At 41.0% G+C, this 16,272-nt stretch overlaps 1 protein-coding gene across 6 annotated transcripts in view; it reads left to right on the top strand.

Annotated features, from left to right (window-relative positions):
- fgfr3 (fibroblast growth factor receptor 3) overlaps positions 1-16,272 on the top strand; it is a 67,731-nt gene that overhangs the window by 39,314 nt on the left and 12,145 nt on the right. For 2 of the 6 annotated variants that reach the window (XM_072366152.1, XM_072366156.1), the window contains exons 6-13: positions 5,158-5,281; positions 5,472-5,662; positions 10,591-10,735; positions 11,377-11,552; positions 14,448-14,596; positions 14,792-14,913; positions 15,173-15,283; positions 15,374-15,564. In XM_072366152.1, coding sequence (XP_072222253.1) covers positions 5,158-5,281; positions 5,472-5,662; positions 10,591-10,735; positions 11,377-11,552; positions 14,448-14,596; positions 14,792-14,913; positions 15,173-15,283; positions 15,374-15,564 — 1,209 coding nt within the window. Of the gene's footprint in view, positions 1-5,157; positions 5,282-5,471; positions 5,663-8,812; positions 8,958-10,590; positions 10,736-11,376; positions 11,553-14,447; positions 14,597-14,791; positions 14,914-15,172; positions 15,284-15,373; positions 15,565-16,272 lie in introns of all 6 variants that reach the window. The other 4 variants (XM_072366153.1, XM_072366157.1, XM_072366154.1 and 1 more) reach the window with 3 other exon arrangements.

Raw genomic sequence — 16,272 nt, forward strand, 5'->3', positions numbered from 1 at the left:
ATTAAGATGTTTTCTTCATGTGTCTTTATCGAGAAGGAATCGCACGCTCCTCCCCTCCCTTCTGTCCCCAAGCTGTTTTAAAATCAAGTTAGCTAATCACCATGTGGCCACTATTGGCCTTGAGGGAGGTGAAGAGAGAGGTCATCCTCTATAGAACCGGAGTGCTGGATGACAGACAAGTCTGTGACACGGCCAGCCTTCAGATGGGGGGTGTCAGGACCAACAGCTCCGCCCCCAACCTAATGTCAAAACTTCTGCTGACCAGCACAGTACAAAGTGTTCAAAATGAGATGTGTCATTGTGTCTTTTTAGTATCTTGAAATGAAAAATAAGGAACAAAACACTGTTAAAGCTGCAAATATAAAAGAATCAAACAGATAGTTGATGTCAGAAATAACTTGCGGCACCCACAACTATTAAGCCAACTTTTCTTTTCATAGCATAAGCTTAGAGTACCACCACATAATCGCATTAACAGAAAATCGTGTGAGGCAATAAAAACGTAGAAATAAATACTTAGCAACAAGGCAGAGAGTTACCCAAAGAATAAAAGAATATTAAGTTGACAGCTGATGATTGATTTGTCTTTGTGCCGACACGAGTTATAGACATAATTTTACAGACAAGATTCTGTCGCCCCGTTTCACAGACCTCATAACCCCACTTCACATCTGCCTGTGATGAGTTCATCCAGCCAGGCCGGGAGTAGATGGGTAGAACACAGGGGGGACTGAGTCCTGACAGCCTGACAATGGCTTTCTAAAGACTCTATTTCTTCACCAGGGTCCTGAAGGTGAAGACGTCTTCCTCCTACATCCATTTTCAAATGACAAGATCATTTTTGATATGACAGCCGTAGTTAATCCCGCCTGAATGAATGCCGGCCAAGCCGTATTTTTAACCTTTGGACGGGTGTCGCAATAACTTTGTCACTCTCAAAGCAGGGCATGTGTTTGGGACTTTAAGTGACTTACTAACTGATACATGCTGATGTGCACAGCGAAGTCCTCTCCAGCCAGCGCTAAACACCAGCCAGTTTGTCATTTAATCTAAATGCCTTCAGAGCTGCAGAAGTGTGAGAGAAAGCTACCAACTGAGTGGACCATTACGGACCATTAGCCCACCGACAAAAATACTCCCTGTCTTCACAGCAGAGTGGTGGAAAGTAGCCTTTGTTCCCTGAAAACATGCATTTGAAAGAAGCAGTTTCTTCATTTCTTTTTTCTCAAATGTGAAGTGCCTCAATTGTTTCCCCTTGCTTTCAGAGGTGGCATTTACAAGAAGAGATAAGAAGAAAGAGGGAAAAAATCTTAGTTTTGATCTTTGTGGCCTCTAATACCAGTTATTTAAAGTTTTCTTGTGTATAAATACATTTATTTTAGAGCGGTAATGCCTTTCAGACATGCTGTTGTTGCTCAGGCTCCATTTATGAGCTGCTGACAAGGCTTTTATCAGTCAGTCTGCCTTTTTGGAACAGTACTATTGTCCCATAATGATCTGAATGCTTTCAGTTCCTGACAGTGATGCCTATCTGCAGAAAAAATGCATGCACATATAAAAAAATATTCTAAACATCAGGAAAATCCATCCTCTTGGAAGCTTAGCTTTAGTGCCTTTTGATTTTTGTCTGCTCTTTACTGCGTTCAGACATTACTCTTTACTGACATTCAGTCCAGCCTTCAAGGTGTTGTGTAAGTCTATTGCAATGCAAGGGAACTAAACAGAACATTAGTTGGAACTAAATTAAACAATAGATAGGGGATGTGCGGCTCATTTGTGAAATGGAAAAGAAAATTCCTGCAGGGCGATGTGCTGGAGCGTTGTGCGTCTTCCCAGACAACTGTGGCGCTCTCCATTGTGGAGGGGCAAGTCCTCAAGGTCAGAGTTCAGCTCTCTATTGAGCCATCAGATGGAGGTGGCAAGAGGTGGGTGTGTTGTCGCCCTATTGAGGCTGCCTGAGCCTTTGACACCTACAGCTAATGCTGTAGTATGCTGCAACATACAGCGGAAGGGATTTTATTGTGTTGATGCTAAACTGCAAGACTTTGACAATGTCATTACTGTGTTTCATTCCATCCAGGTTGCTCAGCACAGATTTTTCAATCTCTGTTTTGACTAGTTTCCAAGACAGGCTCTTAAACTGGCTCCACTGTTACTTTTTAAGACTTTAAGCACTTTAAGTCCTTGTTTTTCCAGTCCAGATTTGAACACAGCCTGGACTGTGAGTCTCTGTTGGCTACGTAGGAATTTCTGCTGTTGCAAGATTATTTCTCTCTTTTTTTTTCTTTTTAAATTTTAGACTTGCCATATTATTCTCTTTTCTCCCCTGTCCTTTTACCCCAATCCACTATGGATGTCAAAAGACAGATTATCCTGTTTATTTGGTTTTATTACCCTTTTTTCCCAGCACTGAACTTTCTTTCTTTCAATTTTACAGTCTTCTCCTCTATGTTGACACAATGTCAAGCAGAGGCAAAGTCGGGAAACAGACCCACAAACGTTGCCAGCTTTAATAGCCAGCCCTTAGGGCCGCATCTATCTGTTTCCTCCTTCTCTGTGGGTCAAATTAGACGGTAGCAGAGATCCGGCCCACTGGTCCACTCTGGCACAGTCATAAATTCTGGTAACTGGCCCCGCCGGTTCTGACAGCACTATTTTGCGAGGTGAAGACGGAGGGTATAGACTATAAAGGGAACAGTACTTCCTGTGTTTTCTCAGACAACTACCACACTACAAAAAATGCCTGTGCCTGTAAGGCGTTCAAGCTGACAGTGCAGTTGGGAATTCTTGTTGGAATTAGAATAGGTGACAAAACCAGCCAATAGGATGAGGTAACGTAAGTGTTTTCCAAGGCAAGGTTAAAATAAAACAGACGATGCGGTCCCAAGATGTGTCCTTTACAAATTCTGAGCCAAGTACAAATTCCAGCCCACTCCTCTGTCGTCCATGCCAAGACTCTGAAAGTTTCATGTCTTCTTCAGATGCACACTTTTTGCAGTGTATAACCCCCTGTCAATTTCCATGGCTTGCTCCGTTCTGTGCATCCACAGCCAAAGCCCTAAAATCTTTAAAGCCTTGTATGACTCTAACATAAGCTGCTTAATAATTTAATTCTGGTTGGAATCTGCCATGATTGAAATGGATGGGATTATCACGTTTGGGGACTAATGCTGCAGGTTCAACAGGGGTTAGCCAGTGTAACATGTTAATAAAAGCCAATGGCATGCATGTAGATAATAATTAAAGTGCCAAGAGACAGGTGGAGGGATATCAAAGTACAGTGTCAATGAAGATTACGTTTTTCTACCGTAAGCAGATGGAAAAGTGTTGGCAGCCAATGTCTCACTGCAAATCTGCAAAATAACAACATCTATCAGATAAATGTAATGGAATAAAAGGTACCAATAAAGTCTATGTGGGAAGGCTGTAGCTCAGGAGAAAGAACAGTCGCCCACCAATCGGAAGGTTGATGGTTCCCCTGGTCACTTGTCGAATCGTCCTTGGGCAAGGCACTGAACCCCACATTGCCTACCAATGGATCCATTGGTGTATGAATGTGCATGAATGTAGTAGGAAGCGTGTAGCTGTAGGGACTAAGACGTGCTGTATGAGTGTGTGACTGAATGGGTGAATGTGACATGTAGTGTTAAAAGCGCTTTGAGTGGTCAGCTAGACTAGAAAAGCGCAATACAAGTACAGTCCATTTACTATTGATACCTGAAGCCAACTTTGTACTTTCAAATACCAGAAGCCATAACTCTAAATCCAGTCTCTCTACTTCTGTTGGTGGTCTTGGCCTCTACTGACTTTCAGCCCGTACTTTACCACCTTATAAGATTCCCCAGCTCATGCATCGCCTCCCCCCCCCCCCCCCCCCCCCATTCCCCTCTGCTTTGTGACCACAGCACAAGGCGTCACTCATTTGCTCATAAGAGCAGCCATTGACTTCAGTTTGACTCCTCAGTGCTGAGAGGGGGTAGACGGGGTGGAGCCAGCCACTCTGAAAAACCATTTGCCAACTTAGAGCGGACGGCCTGGTCTATGTTACCACGCAACTGCAGAAAGCACACTCAGGCATAATATTTACACTGTTCCTTTATTTTCCAAATGCACCTCCAAGAGGGAGTCAAAAAGTGTACAGTATAAAACAGAAAGGGAAGAAATGGGGGAGGAGAGCTTACAAATATACATAGATATGTTGAGTGAATGGCTGGCTGGTCACACAAACTTGTGAGGTTAAATGTTTGTCAAAACAATCAGCCCTCTCTGGGTCGCCACATTTTCCTACGCAGGTGAGGTTAAGTGTTCCACCCTGAAAAGCCTCCTTGTTGACATCACTCACTCCCGTCATTAGTAATTCTGACCTCTTTCCTAGGAGTTCACCCCACTCAAGCATGGCAGCAGCATCTGTGGTGCACGTTTCCATTCAAACCGAGGAGGTCGTCCCCATTAGAGACTCTGCCTGTCGATGCGTAGCAGGTTCTGTGTCCTCGCCTCACTGTGCTGGGCCCACTCGCTCCTCTTCCCGAGCAGCTTCTGAATCTTCCAAGATAGTATCTGTCGGCCGCTGCCATCCAGCCACACCTGGTTTGAATTACCACACAAAATTTACCCTTCCACTCTTGGGCGACGAATTGCTCTTGAGTGGTACAGTGGAACCAATTTTAGAAGTGCAAAAAAATTCTGTCTACTCTCACTGCAGGCAGAGACAGGAAAATACTTTAAGAGACCGAACGCGCTCTTGTGAAACTATGACGTGAAAATGCTCTGTACATCACAGTGTCTTGGTTTAAAAGGCAGTCGATTGATATTCTGTTACTCTTAATACTCTTGCCATTATTTCTTGGTCAATTTGTTCAGCAATTATGCACTTTTAAGGTTAGAAAAGATTATCTCTAAAATCTTAGGGGTCCATTAAAAAGTAAAATATCTCACTTTCAACATTTTTTATGTTTTCTATGTTCTGTTGTGAATAAAATATTGGTTTATTAGATTGCAAATCACTGCATTCTGTTTTTTTTGTGTATATATGTGTATTTTACACAGCGTGTTGCCCATCTATCAGGCCGGCAAATCTGAGTCCATCTTATATTTCTTGAGATGGTTCGGTTTCCTCCTAATTTAAAAGTCATTCCCCTGTCACTGTCCTCTCGCCAGCTGAGACACCAGCAGTGGAGCTTGGTGATGGAGAGTGCTGTGCCATCAGACCGGGGAAACTACACCTGTGTGGTGCAAAACAAGTACGGCACCATCAGCCACACCTACCAGCTGGATGTTCTAGGTAAACATCGCCGAAACTTTTTCACTTGTGTCTCTGTGTAAACAGCAAATAAAAATAAACATGCGCGAGGAGTTTCGACAGGAGTTGTGCATTGGAGAAACGGGTTATTTAGCACCACTGTCTTGATTTCCTGCATTACATCATTCCCTGCATAACTTAAGCTAATGACTCCATGTTCTTTTCTTCTCAGAGCGTTCACCCCACAGGCCCATCCTCCAGGCAGGCCTGCCAGCCAATCAGACAGTGGTTGTGGGCAGCGACGTGGAGTTTCATTGCAAGGTTTACAGCGACGCCCAGCCGCACATCCAGTGGCTCAAACACATCGAGGTGAATGGCAGCCGTTACGGTCCCGACGGCATTCCCTACGTCAACGTTCTGAAGGTGGGTCTGGAGCCTCACACTGTGTTCCTCATTTCTAATGAGTTTGGAACTCATTGCCTGGAGTCCATCTCAGCCGGTGATAATTTTACTCATAATTAATCTCCACTGTATGTCTTGTTTAATGAGCTTTATAAGGTGGGTCGGTGGGGCCTGCAGGCTCTTTTCACTGCAGCATATAATTGAAGAGCTCATTCCTCAAACGCCAGACCTTCATTATAAGATACTGCAGCTTCTACAAATGAGCACCCATTAACCTGATGATTTCACTGTAAATCACAGCGGATGTCTCTGCTCATACTACATATGTAGCACCTGCACTAACTCAGATGCAGCATCTTGCTGTTTTTGTGTTTTTTTTCCAGAAGATTGTTCCATCGCAAGTTTTCACTTGGGGACAAAGGTTAGATAAAGGATCACATTGTCTCAGGAGGTCTTCCACACAGTTTTTGATGTGAAAGAATAGAGTTGGAAAAAATCCAACCAAATCCGGTGTGAGGCCTTCTTTTTGATTTGGGGTGAAGAGAGGAAGACTCCCGTCACAAACCAAGACGGCTTTTGCCTTCTCATTTGCCCCCCTCTTCCTCCTCCATAGAAGGCGAATAAAACAAACATCTGGTTTGGACTAAGTTAACTGCTGTGGTGGCGGCAATGCAGGGAGGGAGACGAGCTCTGTTAACCACCGCTGCCGTCAGATGTGCTGCGTCGCGTGGTTTGAGAAGAGGAGGAGGAGACGGAGAGAGGGAAGAGGCACCCAAAAAAGTCACGGAAAAAATGAGTGGCGCAACATAAGGAAGGGCAAAGTCAGCAGAGAGAAAGAGAATATGTGACAGAACAGTGGGGTGGGATGGACGGCGAGGCTGAAGGGTGAGGGTGAGAGGAGAAGAGAGTCAGACAGAGAGAGGGGGGAGAAATGTAGCTGAGGGGTTGGAGAAAAGAAAAGAGAAGAAGGTGAGAGACAGAAGACAGAAAAAGATATGAAATCTAACAGCACTGGCGTCTTTTCTCTCTTGAGTTCTGCTTTACTCAGCAAAGAGTTGAAAGTGATCACATGAAGGCAGAAAGGTTTTCTCAGGCTGTAGCCATGATGGATTATTTTGCTGAAGCCTCTGAAAATAATCACGCTGAGGGTAAGGAATCCTCAGGGCCTCATTTTCTTATTTCTGGATCCTTTATAAAAATAAAAAAAATTCTGTGTATTTTCTAGAAAATTAAACATGGGGTAAGAAAGTTTACATGTAAGAGAAACAGACAGTTTGATGATGACGGTAGTCATTTATTCAGATTTTTTCCCTGTGTTGCCTCACTTTTAAACCTCAAAAAACAATTTAAGCAAAATACTTGGCCCTTGGTTATATTTTTGATCACATATGGTGGTTCTTTTAAGCTAGAAGACCAGAAGAAGTTAAATAAGCAATCAGCGGAAGTTGGAAATTACATCTCTAAACGACAACTGTGTCATATTTGTGACATTCTCAAAAACAAGGATTCAGATGTCCAGGATTTCATGTGTTGCAACAAACAGGAAAAAAAAAAAGGAACCCAATGTGTTAATTCGCAGAGTAGGAGCTGGCAGAATCTAAACCAAGCAGCTGCAGCCAGGCTGACAGAGGAGATAGAAGCACATATTTGGTGTTGAGTAACATTTAGCCATGTCTAGGCATGAAAGGATCATTGTTGTGCAAAACCGCCTCTAAATATGTAAATTACATAAACATGGATAAGTTCCGTGGGTTTTATGAATACCCTCTTCAAAACCCAAAATAAACCAGAAAACCTCAAATGAATGAGGTGACATTAGAGGAGCTATTAGAAGGGATTTGTTTTCATTACTACCTAAAACTTCTAAAGCTTACCTATTGTACTTTGATTCTGTTATATTCACAATATTTGATAATTAATACTGAACCATCTATGAAACAGTATTTTCTCTCTGCATTAGGAGTGATTATATATCATTTACATATTTTATAAAATTTCCTTTTGAGGTAAATAAAGTCATTTTCTTATTTCATTGCTTTTCATTATTAAAAGATACATTTTGTTTATTAGATATGTACGGTACGTTGCGTTAACAGAAATGATAACTTACTAGATCTGACTACCATCACAACATTTATGAAAAAGTGACTCGCTTACGTGGAGCTTAAATTATCCAGCAAATTTCAGGAGGTTGCAAGTCTGAGAAGTTGGTGAAAATGAACTGATTAAAAAACAAAATGAAAAGGGTGAAATTGAGAAATAAATGCTCAGGCAGGCAGAGGAAGGAGGAGAGAAATAGTAGGAGAAAAACACACCAGAAAGCAAGCCTGTTGGGCCCAGACTGCGGCTCCAGGCTCTATTTTCGACTACCACATAATTGAAACAGTATTTACAGAGATTTGTGTGTGCCTTTCTCTCTGGGCTCACCACAGTTCACTCAGACATGATATGCTCTCTTATGTGTGGCATACTGCAGGAGTTAAAAGCAGCTCAGAGTGGGAGGAGGGGGCCGTGTTTTTTTTTTTTTCTTTTTTGGTGAGAACTGCCTGAATCGCTCTTTTGAAGCCTGGAAAAAGAGTTAACGATGAGCGACTGGCCCTGTATGGGGAGGGAGGGGAAGAGGGAGGCGTCTGGAGCCAAGCCCTGGATGTTCATTAAGCAACTGTAAAACATGATATGTTTTCTCCTTTATATGCTTTGCCCACTTAATAATTCAGCAGCAGTTTTTCCTCTGGAAGAGCTGGCAGTGTGTATTTTAGCATATGTGTGTGTGTGTGTGTATGCGTGTTAATGCACACAAGGTGCACACTTCAATAAGACTGACATGTAATCTCTTTAATCTACCAACAGTCAGCATGTTTTACTGCAGATAGTCAGAGTAAGATGTGTGGATCCTGTTGTCTGTTTGTGATCTTACAGATTTTATTAACATAGCTTAGCATAATAACTGAAAGTAGGGGCAAACTGCTAGCCTCGCTGTGAAAAACTCCTCTATAGCTCTAGTTTTTAAGGAGCTTCCTGCTGTCAAGTTTTATTTTTATGTTTAATCCTTTTTATTTCCTTTAAGATTTAGTTTTTGTGAGCTACTGTTTTTTTGGGTTTTTTTTATGACAATGTGTTCTTGCAGGACCTGTGCAGGCCTCACTGTGCCTCTCAATTTTCCCTTCACAGAGTAATGTCAGTAAACACACTGTGGCCCACAGTAAGTTGAAACTGTCCAACGTGACAGAGAAAGATGCTGGGAAGTACTGGTGCCGTGCCTCAAATTTTGTAGGCAAGTCGGAAAAAGCTTTCTGGCTTAAGGTATACAAACCAGGTAAATACTGAGCTCTGTACAAGAACCGCCTTCATCACATCTTATCTTCTGCTGTGCCTCCTCCCCTGTTCCTCTTGGTTGTGGGTCTGCTTGACTTGCTAATGGGACAAATACAAACACACGCACATTTATATATATATATATATATATTTATATATATATTTATATTTAAACACGAGCACATTCCTCTGCTGAGCTCAAGTAATCTTTAATAATTTTGTTAGCCAGTAGCTATCATTCATTTGAACTCCTGGTGGCAGTTTAGAATCAATAAAAAACAACATTGCATCGTTAATTACTGCTAAGACTTCTCCCCCTCACACACCCATATGCCACCCTACTCTTAAACACACAACACTGCCAACATATCAAAGCACAGACAGGTCGATATTGATTTCCCCAGGAGTGTGTTCTCTAGCAATATTAATGTGTTTTTATATGAAAGCATGCTGCACTCTGAGGCTTAATTGGGTCTGAATGTCAGTGTTCATTACTGAAGGCCCTTACTGGTCAGCACGGCAAACATTAGTCAAAGTAGAAAAAGTGCAACTAGTGTGCTGCTTTTTTTAGTTTGTTCAGAGAACGCTGTGCTAGAGGTGCTGCTCTTTGGTAAAATAACGCAATCTCACAATAAGATGTGTCCTGAGTATTTTTGTCCACATGTCCAATGTAGTACTGTCTCAATTAAGGTACTGATATCTTATTAATCTATTCAACCGCTATTTGAATATCTGAACCTAACCGTGTGTTTTTTATGCCTGACCCCAACATTGGGACTCAAAACTTGGTGGTCTTGTGTGACAGTCCATAGTCTAACGCCACCATCTACCCCTCCTACGTCCTTTCAAGTGTTTTTTAACTTTTGTGAAGGTGTGCGGTATCACATGGCAGTTTCACAGAATAAGATCATACACTCGTTTAAATTTTCAAGAGAAAACGTAGGAATATGACATGTTATCCAGGTTTTTTAGCTGTTTTTGGTTTTGTGGATCAATTGCTATTTCACCTTCTATGTGACTGGAGACTGTTTTGTTTAGGTTTCTTTTCTTATTTCTTATTCCTTCCATGATTCTTGCAGGCAACAACTCAAGCTGAAAGCATGTGGTTTGCTTTGGTGTCAGGTAAACTGTAGACCTTACACTGGTTTAAATCAGAAATCACAGGTGCTGTCACAAGTGACAGATGACTCCCTCGATCAAGAAAAGCCTTCAGAAATTATAAGATAGAATCATTTGTGCATCACAAATCTGTTACAAATTAAAATGGACCTCTAAATGCAAAGCACTGCCTTTGAATATAGAAAAATGAGGGGAAAAATATAGATTTTTTTCTTTTGAAATGTTCATACTGCGACATTTTAAAAGAAATGATGACTTCAAGAACTAAATAACAGGTCCGAAAGTGCCTGTGGGATTGGGTTGAACCAACAAGCTTCATTGGCAGCGGGTTAAAGGTGCTGCTTGGGTGTTTTCAGTTGCTGGTGGTGGCACAGCTGACTCCTTCAGATCCTCAGTCCTGTTCTTTCCTTCAGGGTGTATTTGGTGTTTCCTCTAAGAGGCTTTGTGCTCACAGTATCTCTCATCTATCTTTCCCTTCTCCCTCCTCCATCTTATCCCTCTCTCATCCTCTACAGACGGCTGGTATTAACACCACAGATAAGGAGCTAGAGGTTCTCTTCTTGACCAATGTGTCTTTTGAAGATGCGGGTGAATACACTTGTCTGGCAGGGAACTCTATCGGCTTTGCTTACCACTCTGCTTGGCTCACGGTGCTTCCAGGTATATTCACATTCACGCAATGGGTCTCCAGACTCTTGTAGTCCATTTCTTCCAAATACAACACTGAAAATATTATGGACATTACTGAAAATATAAGTGCAAATGTACTTTTTTTTTTTTACAATTTCATGTTTTCTTCAGTAGCACAGTCTTTATCTCACAACCACATTAACATGCATCATTGGCAATTGCTAGTTGTTAACACGTTTAAATATTGTTTAAACTGTGTCATCATCCCTTTAATTGAACAGACTCAGCATGTAATCCAGCCTTCACTGAAAGATGCCTTTAAATTGTAGCAGATCATGTGGTTAAATGTCTCAAGGCTGGGAGGCAATTTTAAGAAATATTTCTGTGTTCGATGTTAAAGACGATGATTACCTCCCTGGAGAGAAGCATAGCGCAGGTGTAATTACCTGCCTCACTTTTAAAATGCAAGCTGATTATTTTGAAAGTGACAGCATACCTTTCAGTATACGAAGGCAAGTTTCTGATCTGTTAGAAGACATCTCCTGAAACCCATTTGGGTCTAGAACATACTGCTGATCAAAATGATGACTTGCATTCATCTTAAAGAAATATGACAGAATTTGTTTTGTGTATTTTGACTGTCTTCTGTTTTTCATCATTTTCTTCTAAAGCAGTGAACCCAGAGAAGGAAGACTACTATGCTGACATCCTAATCTATGTGACAGGCTGCGTGCTCTTCATCCTCGCCGTGGTTATTGTCATCCTCTGCCGCATGAGGATGACCACACAGAAGACTCTACCCACACCTCCTGTGCAAAAACTATCAAAGTTCCCCCTTAAGAGACAGGTAACAGAAAGTAGATACAAGATTCGTACAACACTTTCCCCTCTTTTTCTCTCTACTATTCATATTTAGCCTATAACTCTGGTCAAATTTGATGCAAATACGTAATGTTGCATTTAGTTCCAAAATGAGAAACCTTTGCATTGTTTGTGTTTTAACCCATATACCTCTGCAGAAATTCACAAGCGTGAATTCCTGCAAGCTAGCATATAAATAAACAGTGATGGTTATTGTACATCTGTCCGTTATGAACCATTCCCCGTCCTGCTGTTTTAATGACGTTGCGCGATGCTGGAAGGCATCATACTGTTGACATGTGTTCACATTTATCTTGGAGCAGATTCAGCAGAGGGATATTTATGCCCTCCTGTGACTGTCAGTGTTAGTTTTAGATTTCACTGTGTGTGTAACACACACTTTCCCCTCAACTGTTTGGAGAGAAACATGAGGTGGAGCAGCTGCATTGCCACAACATGCAATCTGAAAAACTCTTCACAAACCTCAGTCAAGTTCAAAATCAATCTCAAATGCAAAGATCAAGCTAATGTTTGCATTAGCTTGTAAAGATTAAGCTAATCATGCAACATTTGAGAATAACACTAACTAAAATGAAAACAAGTCTTAAAGGAATAGTTTTGGACAATGTTTTACATGTGAAAGGTTCTATGAAGTTAGAGCAGAAACCTACTTATCTTAGCTTAGCAAAACTTGAAGTAAGGGAAAAACAGCTGGCTCTTAGCAAATGTAACTAACTGCCTACAAGCAACTCTGAAACTCACTGATTAAAACGATATATCTCCTTTGTTTTAACTTAACTATAGAAATAATATGTTTTGAATGAACCTTTGGACAGAATCAAGCTAGCTGTTTCTTCCTTGCTTTCAAGTCTTTATTGGCTGCTAAGCAGGGCTAATTATTTTCTTGCTTTTTTTTAATTGATATTAGCATTAAGCATAAATTCTTATTTCAATCTAGAAAAGAGAGCAAATTCGTATTGCTTTCCAAACTGCTAAAGTGCAGTATGTCTTGAATGTTAAATAACCCAGACGTAACAAAAAAATAGCAGAACTCTATTTTCACTGCTCTCAGCCTTTTTGAGGAAGAAATTCACAATTTACTTGTTTACTTTTAGTGTAAGTAGATTTTCATTTATAGTTAAGAGTTAAGTTAAGTTATTTTTGTTAGGTAAGGAAAATATATTTTGCAAGATTTGTCCACAGTGCAGGTGACTTGTATTTCTCCATCCAGCTTCACCCTACTGGAGTCCCACAGTGTGCTGGACAAAGCCACTGTGAGGTTGTTTTGTGCAAATTCCAGTTTTCCAGCTTCGTAATTGAAGGGTTGAGCTCCTCAAAATGCACAAGACGCATTTGCAGAAAGGCAAACTATTACTTGAAAGTCTTTTCGGTTCTTGGAAAAGAAACTGCATTTTTGGATGTAAACATTGTAAAATGATGTATTGATGCATGTCACATAAAGATGACTCGTCATGTTCAAATACGAACCTCATCTTTTAAAATATCCTCTAATTGCACCCTCAAAGTATTTTCTATTTTTGTTACCTTCATATAAATGGTCTTATAAGGCAGTACAGGGAAAGTTCTTATTGCATTTTTCTGTAATCTTTGCTTAGTTTTTGTGAAGCTAATCTCCCAGTTCTCCCCTTTCTTTTTCATAACTCAGAGTAAATCTCATGTAAACCTCCTGGCATGTTCTATCAGATATTACTTTTCATGCCTCTGAAACTGTGGTCAGAGCTTTTTCTTTTTTCCTTTTTTTTTTTTTTTGCCTCACAGCATTTTTCTCATTTTCCTGCAGTAAAGACGTCTGGTAAGTGGACTTGTTTGTTGCAGAACCCCACCTACAGGGGCAGAGCTAGTAGCAGTCTCTGACACGAAATGATCCATCAAAAACCAGGCCGGAGCCGCCATCTCCTCCCCAGCAGTCAGATTAATGGTGGGAGGATGTCGAGCCCACAGGCTCAAAGGCAGGACTGCCAATCTGGAAATGGAGCCTATTGATGAATAGACATGGCCATCTCGCCACTCTGTCGCCCACCTCTGCATCCTCCTTCATTCGTCTTTGTTACCCGCCGCTTCCTTCTGTGCCCATCCAGAGGCCCACTGTTTGTAAAAGTCACTGCCGGTGTTAGAAGTCAGGCTGTCTTTCAGAGAAAATGAATTGAGAGATCTCTGAGATGTGGAATAAAATGGTTTTCTTTGATTCAAGTTGCTTTGAAATATGTATGATTTATCGAACTGTTTATCTGTGAATTTTCCCAAACCCCAGCTGAAAGATATCTTTATAGTATCTTTAAAGGAAAATGTGTTTTAATTACATATGAATTTTCAATTGTTGACTCATTGGCCTGTTCTTAGACATGAAGACATAACTAGCCCTTTTAACTAGTTCAGCAATGAAGAAATCATCTGACAGTTATTTTAGCTTCTGTTTTAAGGAAGTAGCTCTGTCACAATATATGATTTTGACGACATAGTTATTGTTGCCAAAAGCATTCATGATAATGATATTACAATATGAATAGCACACTTGAAAAGAAAAGAAAATATATTGCTAAGACTTATTCATCTTTTTTGTTTGTTCTTTTCTCCTTTTTTGGCAACTGAATTACACTCAAAATAGGAGGTAAGAAACATAAAAATCTATTTATTTTTATAAATTATTTAAATATAAATTTCACGATTATCATTAATACAGTAATATACCCTTAGCAGAAAGCAGGAATAGAGCCTTGTTATCTTTACAGTGATGTGACCAATTAGATAGTTTTAATATTCAAAGGTCACATTAGGCTTCTCATTTCTCTCTGTCACCTTGTTTAAACACACATCACCTCATTTGTTTCAGAAACTATAACAGATGGTTTTTGCACCCAAGCAGGTATCCTTGGATTCCAACTCCTCCATGAACTCCAACACACCGCTGGTTCGGATCGCCCGCCTGTCATCCAGTGATGGTCCAATGCTGGCCAACGTCTCAGAGCTGGAGCTGCCCTCTGACCCCAAATGGGAGTTTCCTCGGACGCGGTAAGAATGACAGGAACTGGCAAATGAGATGTTTCAGAATTGACAGACATTGTATGCAGTCTTTGTAAGGTAATATTGCGAGTTATCATTTGATGAAATGTAATCACACTTTAAAACTGACATAGAAAGCACTCATCAACAGTTTGTGATGGGGGGGGGAGCCAAGTTCAAGAACTGTTTTTGGTTTTGTTTCAGGCTTACTCTGGGTAAACCTCTGGGGGAGGGCTGCTTTGGTCAAGTGGTCATGGCTGAGGCTGTTGGCATCGACAAGGAGAAACCCAACAAACCACTCACCGTGGCTGTGAAAATGCTGAAAGGTTAGAAATTGCTGTGGCTGCGCTCCACGACTTATTACACGAAGTTGACAGTGACAGCTGTGATTTTGCGATCTGTGATTTCCTGAAGGATTCTTGTGCAATTTTGTCCTTTTTTTGACGTCTGATAATTTGTGTGTAGATAACAGTTTTCCGGACTTGTCTTTCTTCTCCTTGTCTTTTGTCTCTCCATCCCACTCTTTTTTTTTTTCAAATAAAACACATCATCGGTTGTTCTGATCTTGCTTTCCTCTCGTCTCAGATGATGCAACAGATAAAGACTTGTCAGATCTGGTGTCAGAAATGGAGATGATGAAAATGATTGGCAAACACAAAAACATCATCAACTTGCTGGGAGCTTGCACGCAGGATGGTGAGCCCACAGTTTATATGCAGAGGGAGATAATTAAGGCAAAAATTAACCTGGTCTCAAAGGTGACACTGTTCTCTGTGTTTCACGCAGGTCCTCTGTACGTCTTGGTGGAATACGCCTCAAAAGGCAACCTGAGGGAGTACCTGCGGGCGCGGCGGCCACCGGGGATGGACTACTCCTTTGACACCTGCAAAATTCCAGATGAGCAGCTCACATTTAAAGACCTGGTGTCCTGCGCCTATCAGGTTGCCCGAGGCATGGAGTATCTCGCCTCACAGAAGGTCAGCCATAAGTCTTCTTTAGGAAAGAAATAGAAAAGAGCCAACATTTACCTCTGCAGCACTTCTAAGCAAATAAGGAAACTTAATTTTTCAGTTAAAGTAACAATGTGTAACAATTACTGACAGCTAGTGGTCAAGTTGGAGATAGCAACTATCTTAAATGCTGTCTACCCATTATCTTAAAACAACTTGCAGCTCATTTACATTGGTAGGCTCAGTTACTTGTCGAGGAGAGTTACTTGTCTTTGGCAAACTTCACTTCTTAGTTTGTGATTTCCATCAGGGAAAAGACAGCCATGTTTATTCCTGTTTTCCATCTTTGCCTATGCTAAATTTGCTTTGCCTCTTCATGACACCACTTTCTATGACAAAGTTTATTTGTGCTGTTGCCTTTTCTTTCTCTACCAAATAAGTATGATCCTCCGTTTGTCGTATGTATATCCACAAACAGCATCAACAGCCACAGATCTGTCCTCTTTCTTGTCCGTAATATTTTACCATGTACAAATAGGTAGCTCAGATCTTTGGTATTTTTACACACTGCAACTTTAATCTTTTCAAATCATCACAAATAATGCATTGTGTTATGGGGTGTGTGTTTTGGGGATTAGGACTCTAGTTGTTTTTGGATAGGGTAGCTTTTAGTCTATATGGGATTTTGTGGCAGGTATGAGGAGGTTTTTACTGTCTGGGTAAAGTTATATTCAG

This window comes from Leuresthes tenuis, unplaced genomic scaffold, assembly GCF_036924035.1.
Source record: "Leuresthes tenuis unplaced genomic scaffold, fLeuTen1.0.hap1 SCAF_15, whole genome shotgun sequence".
Classification (NCBI taxonomy): Eukaryota; Metazoa; Chordata; class Actinopteri; order Atheriniformes; family Atherinopsidae; genus Leuresthes; species Leuresthes tenuis.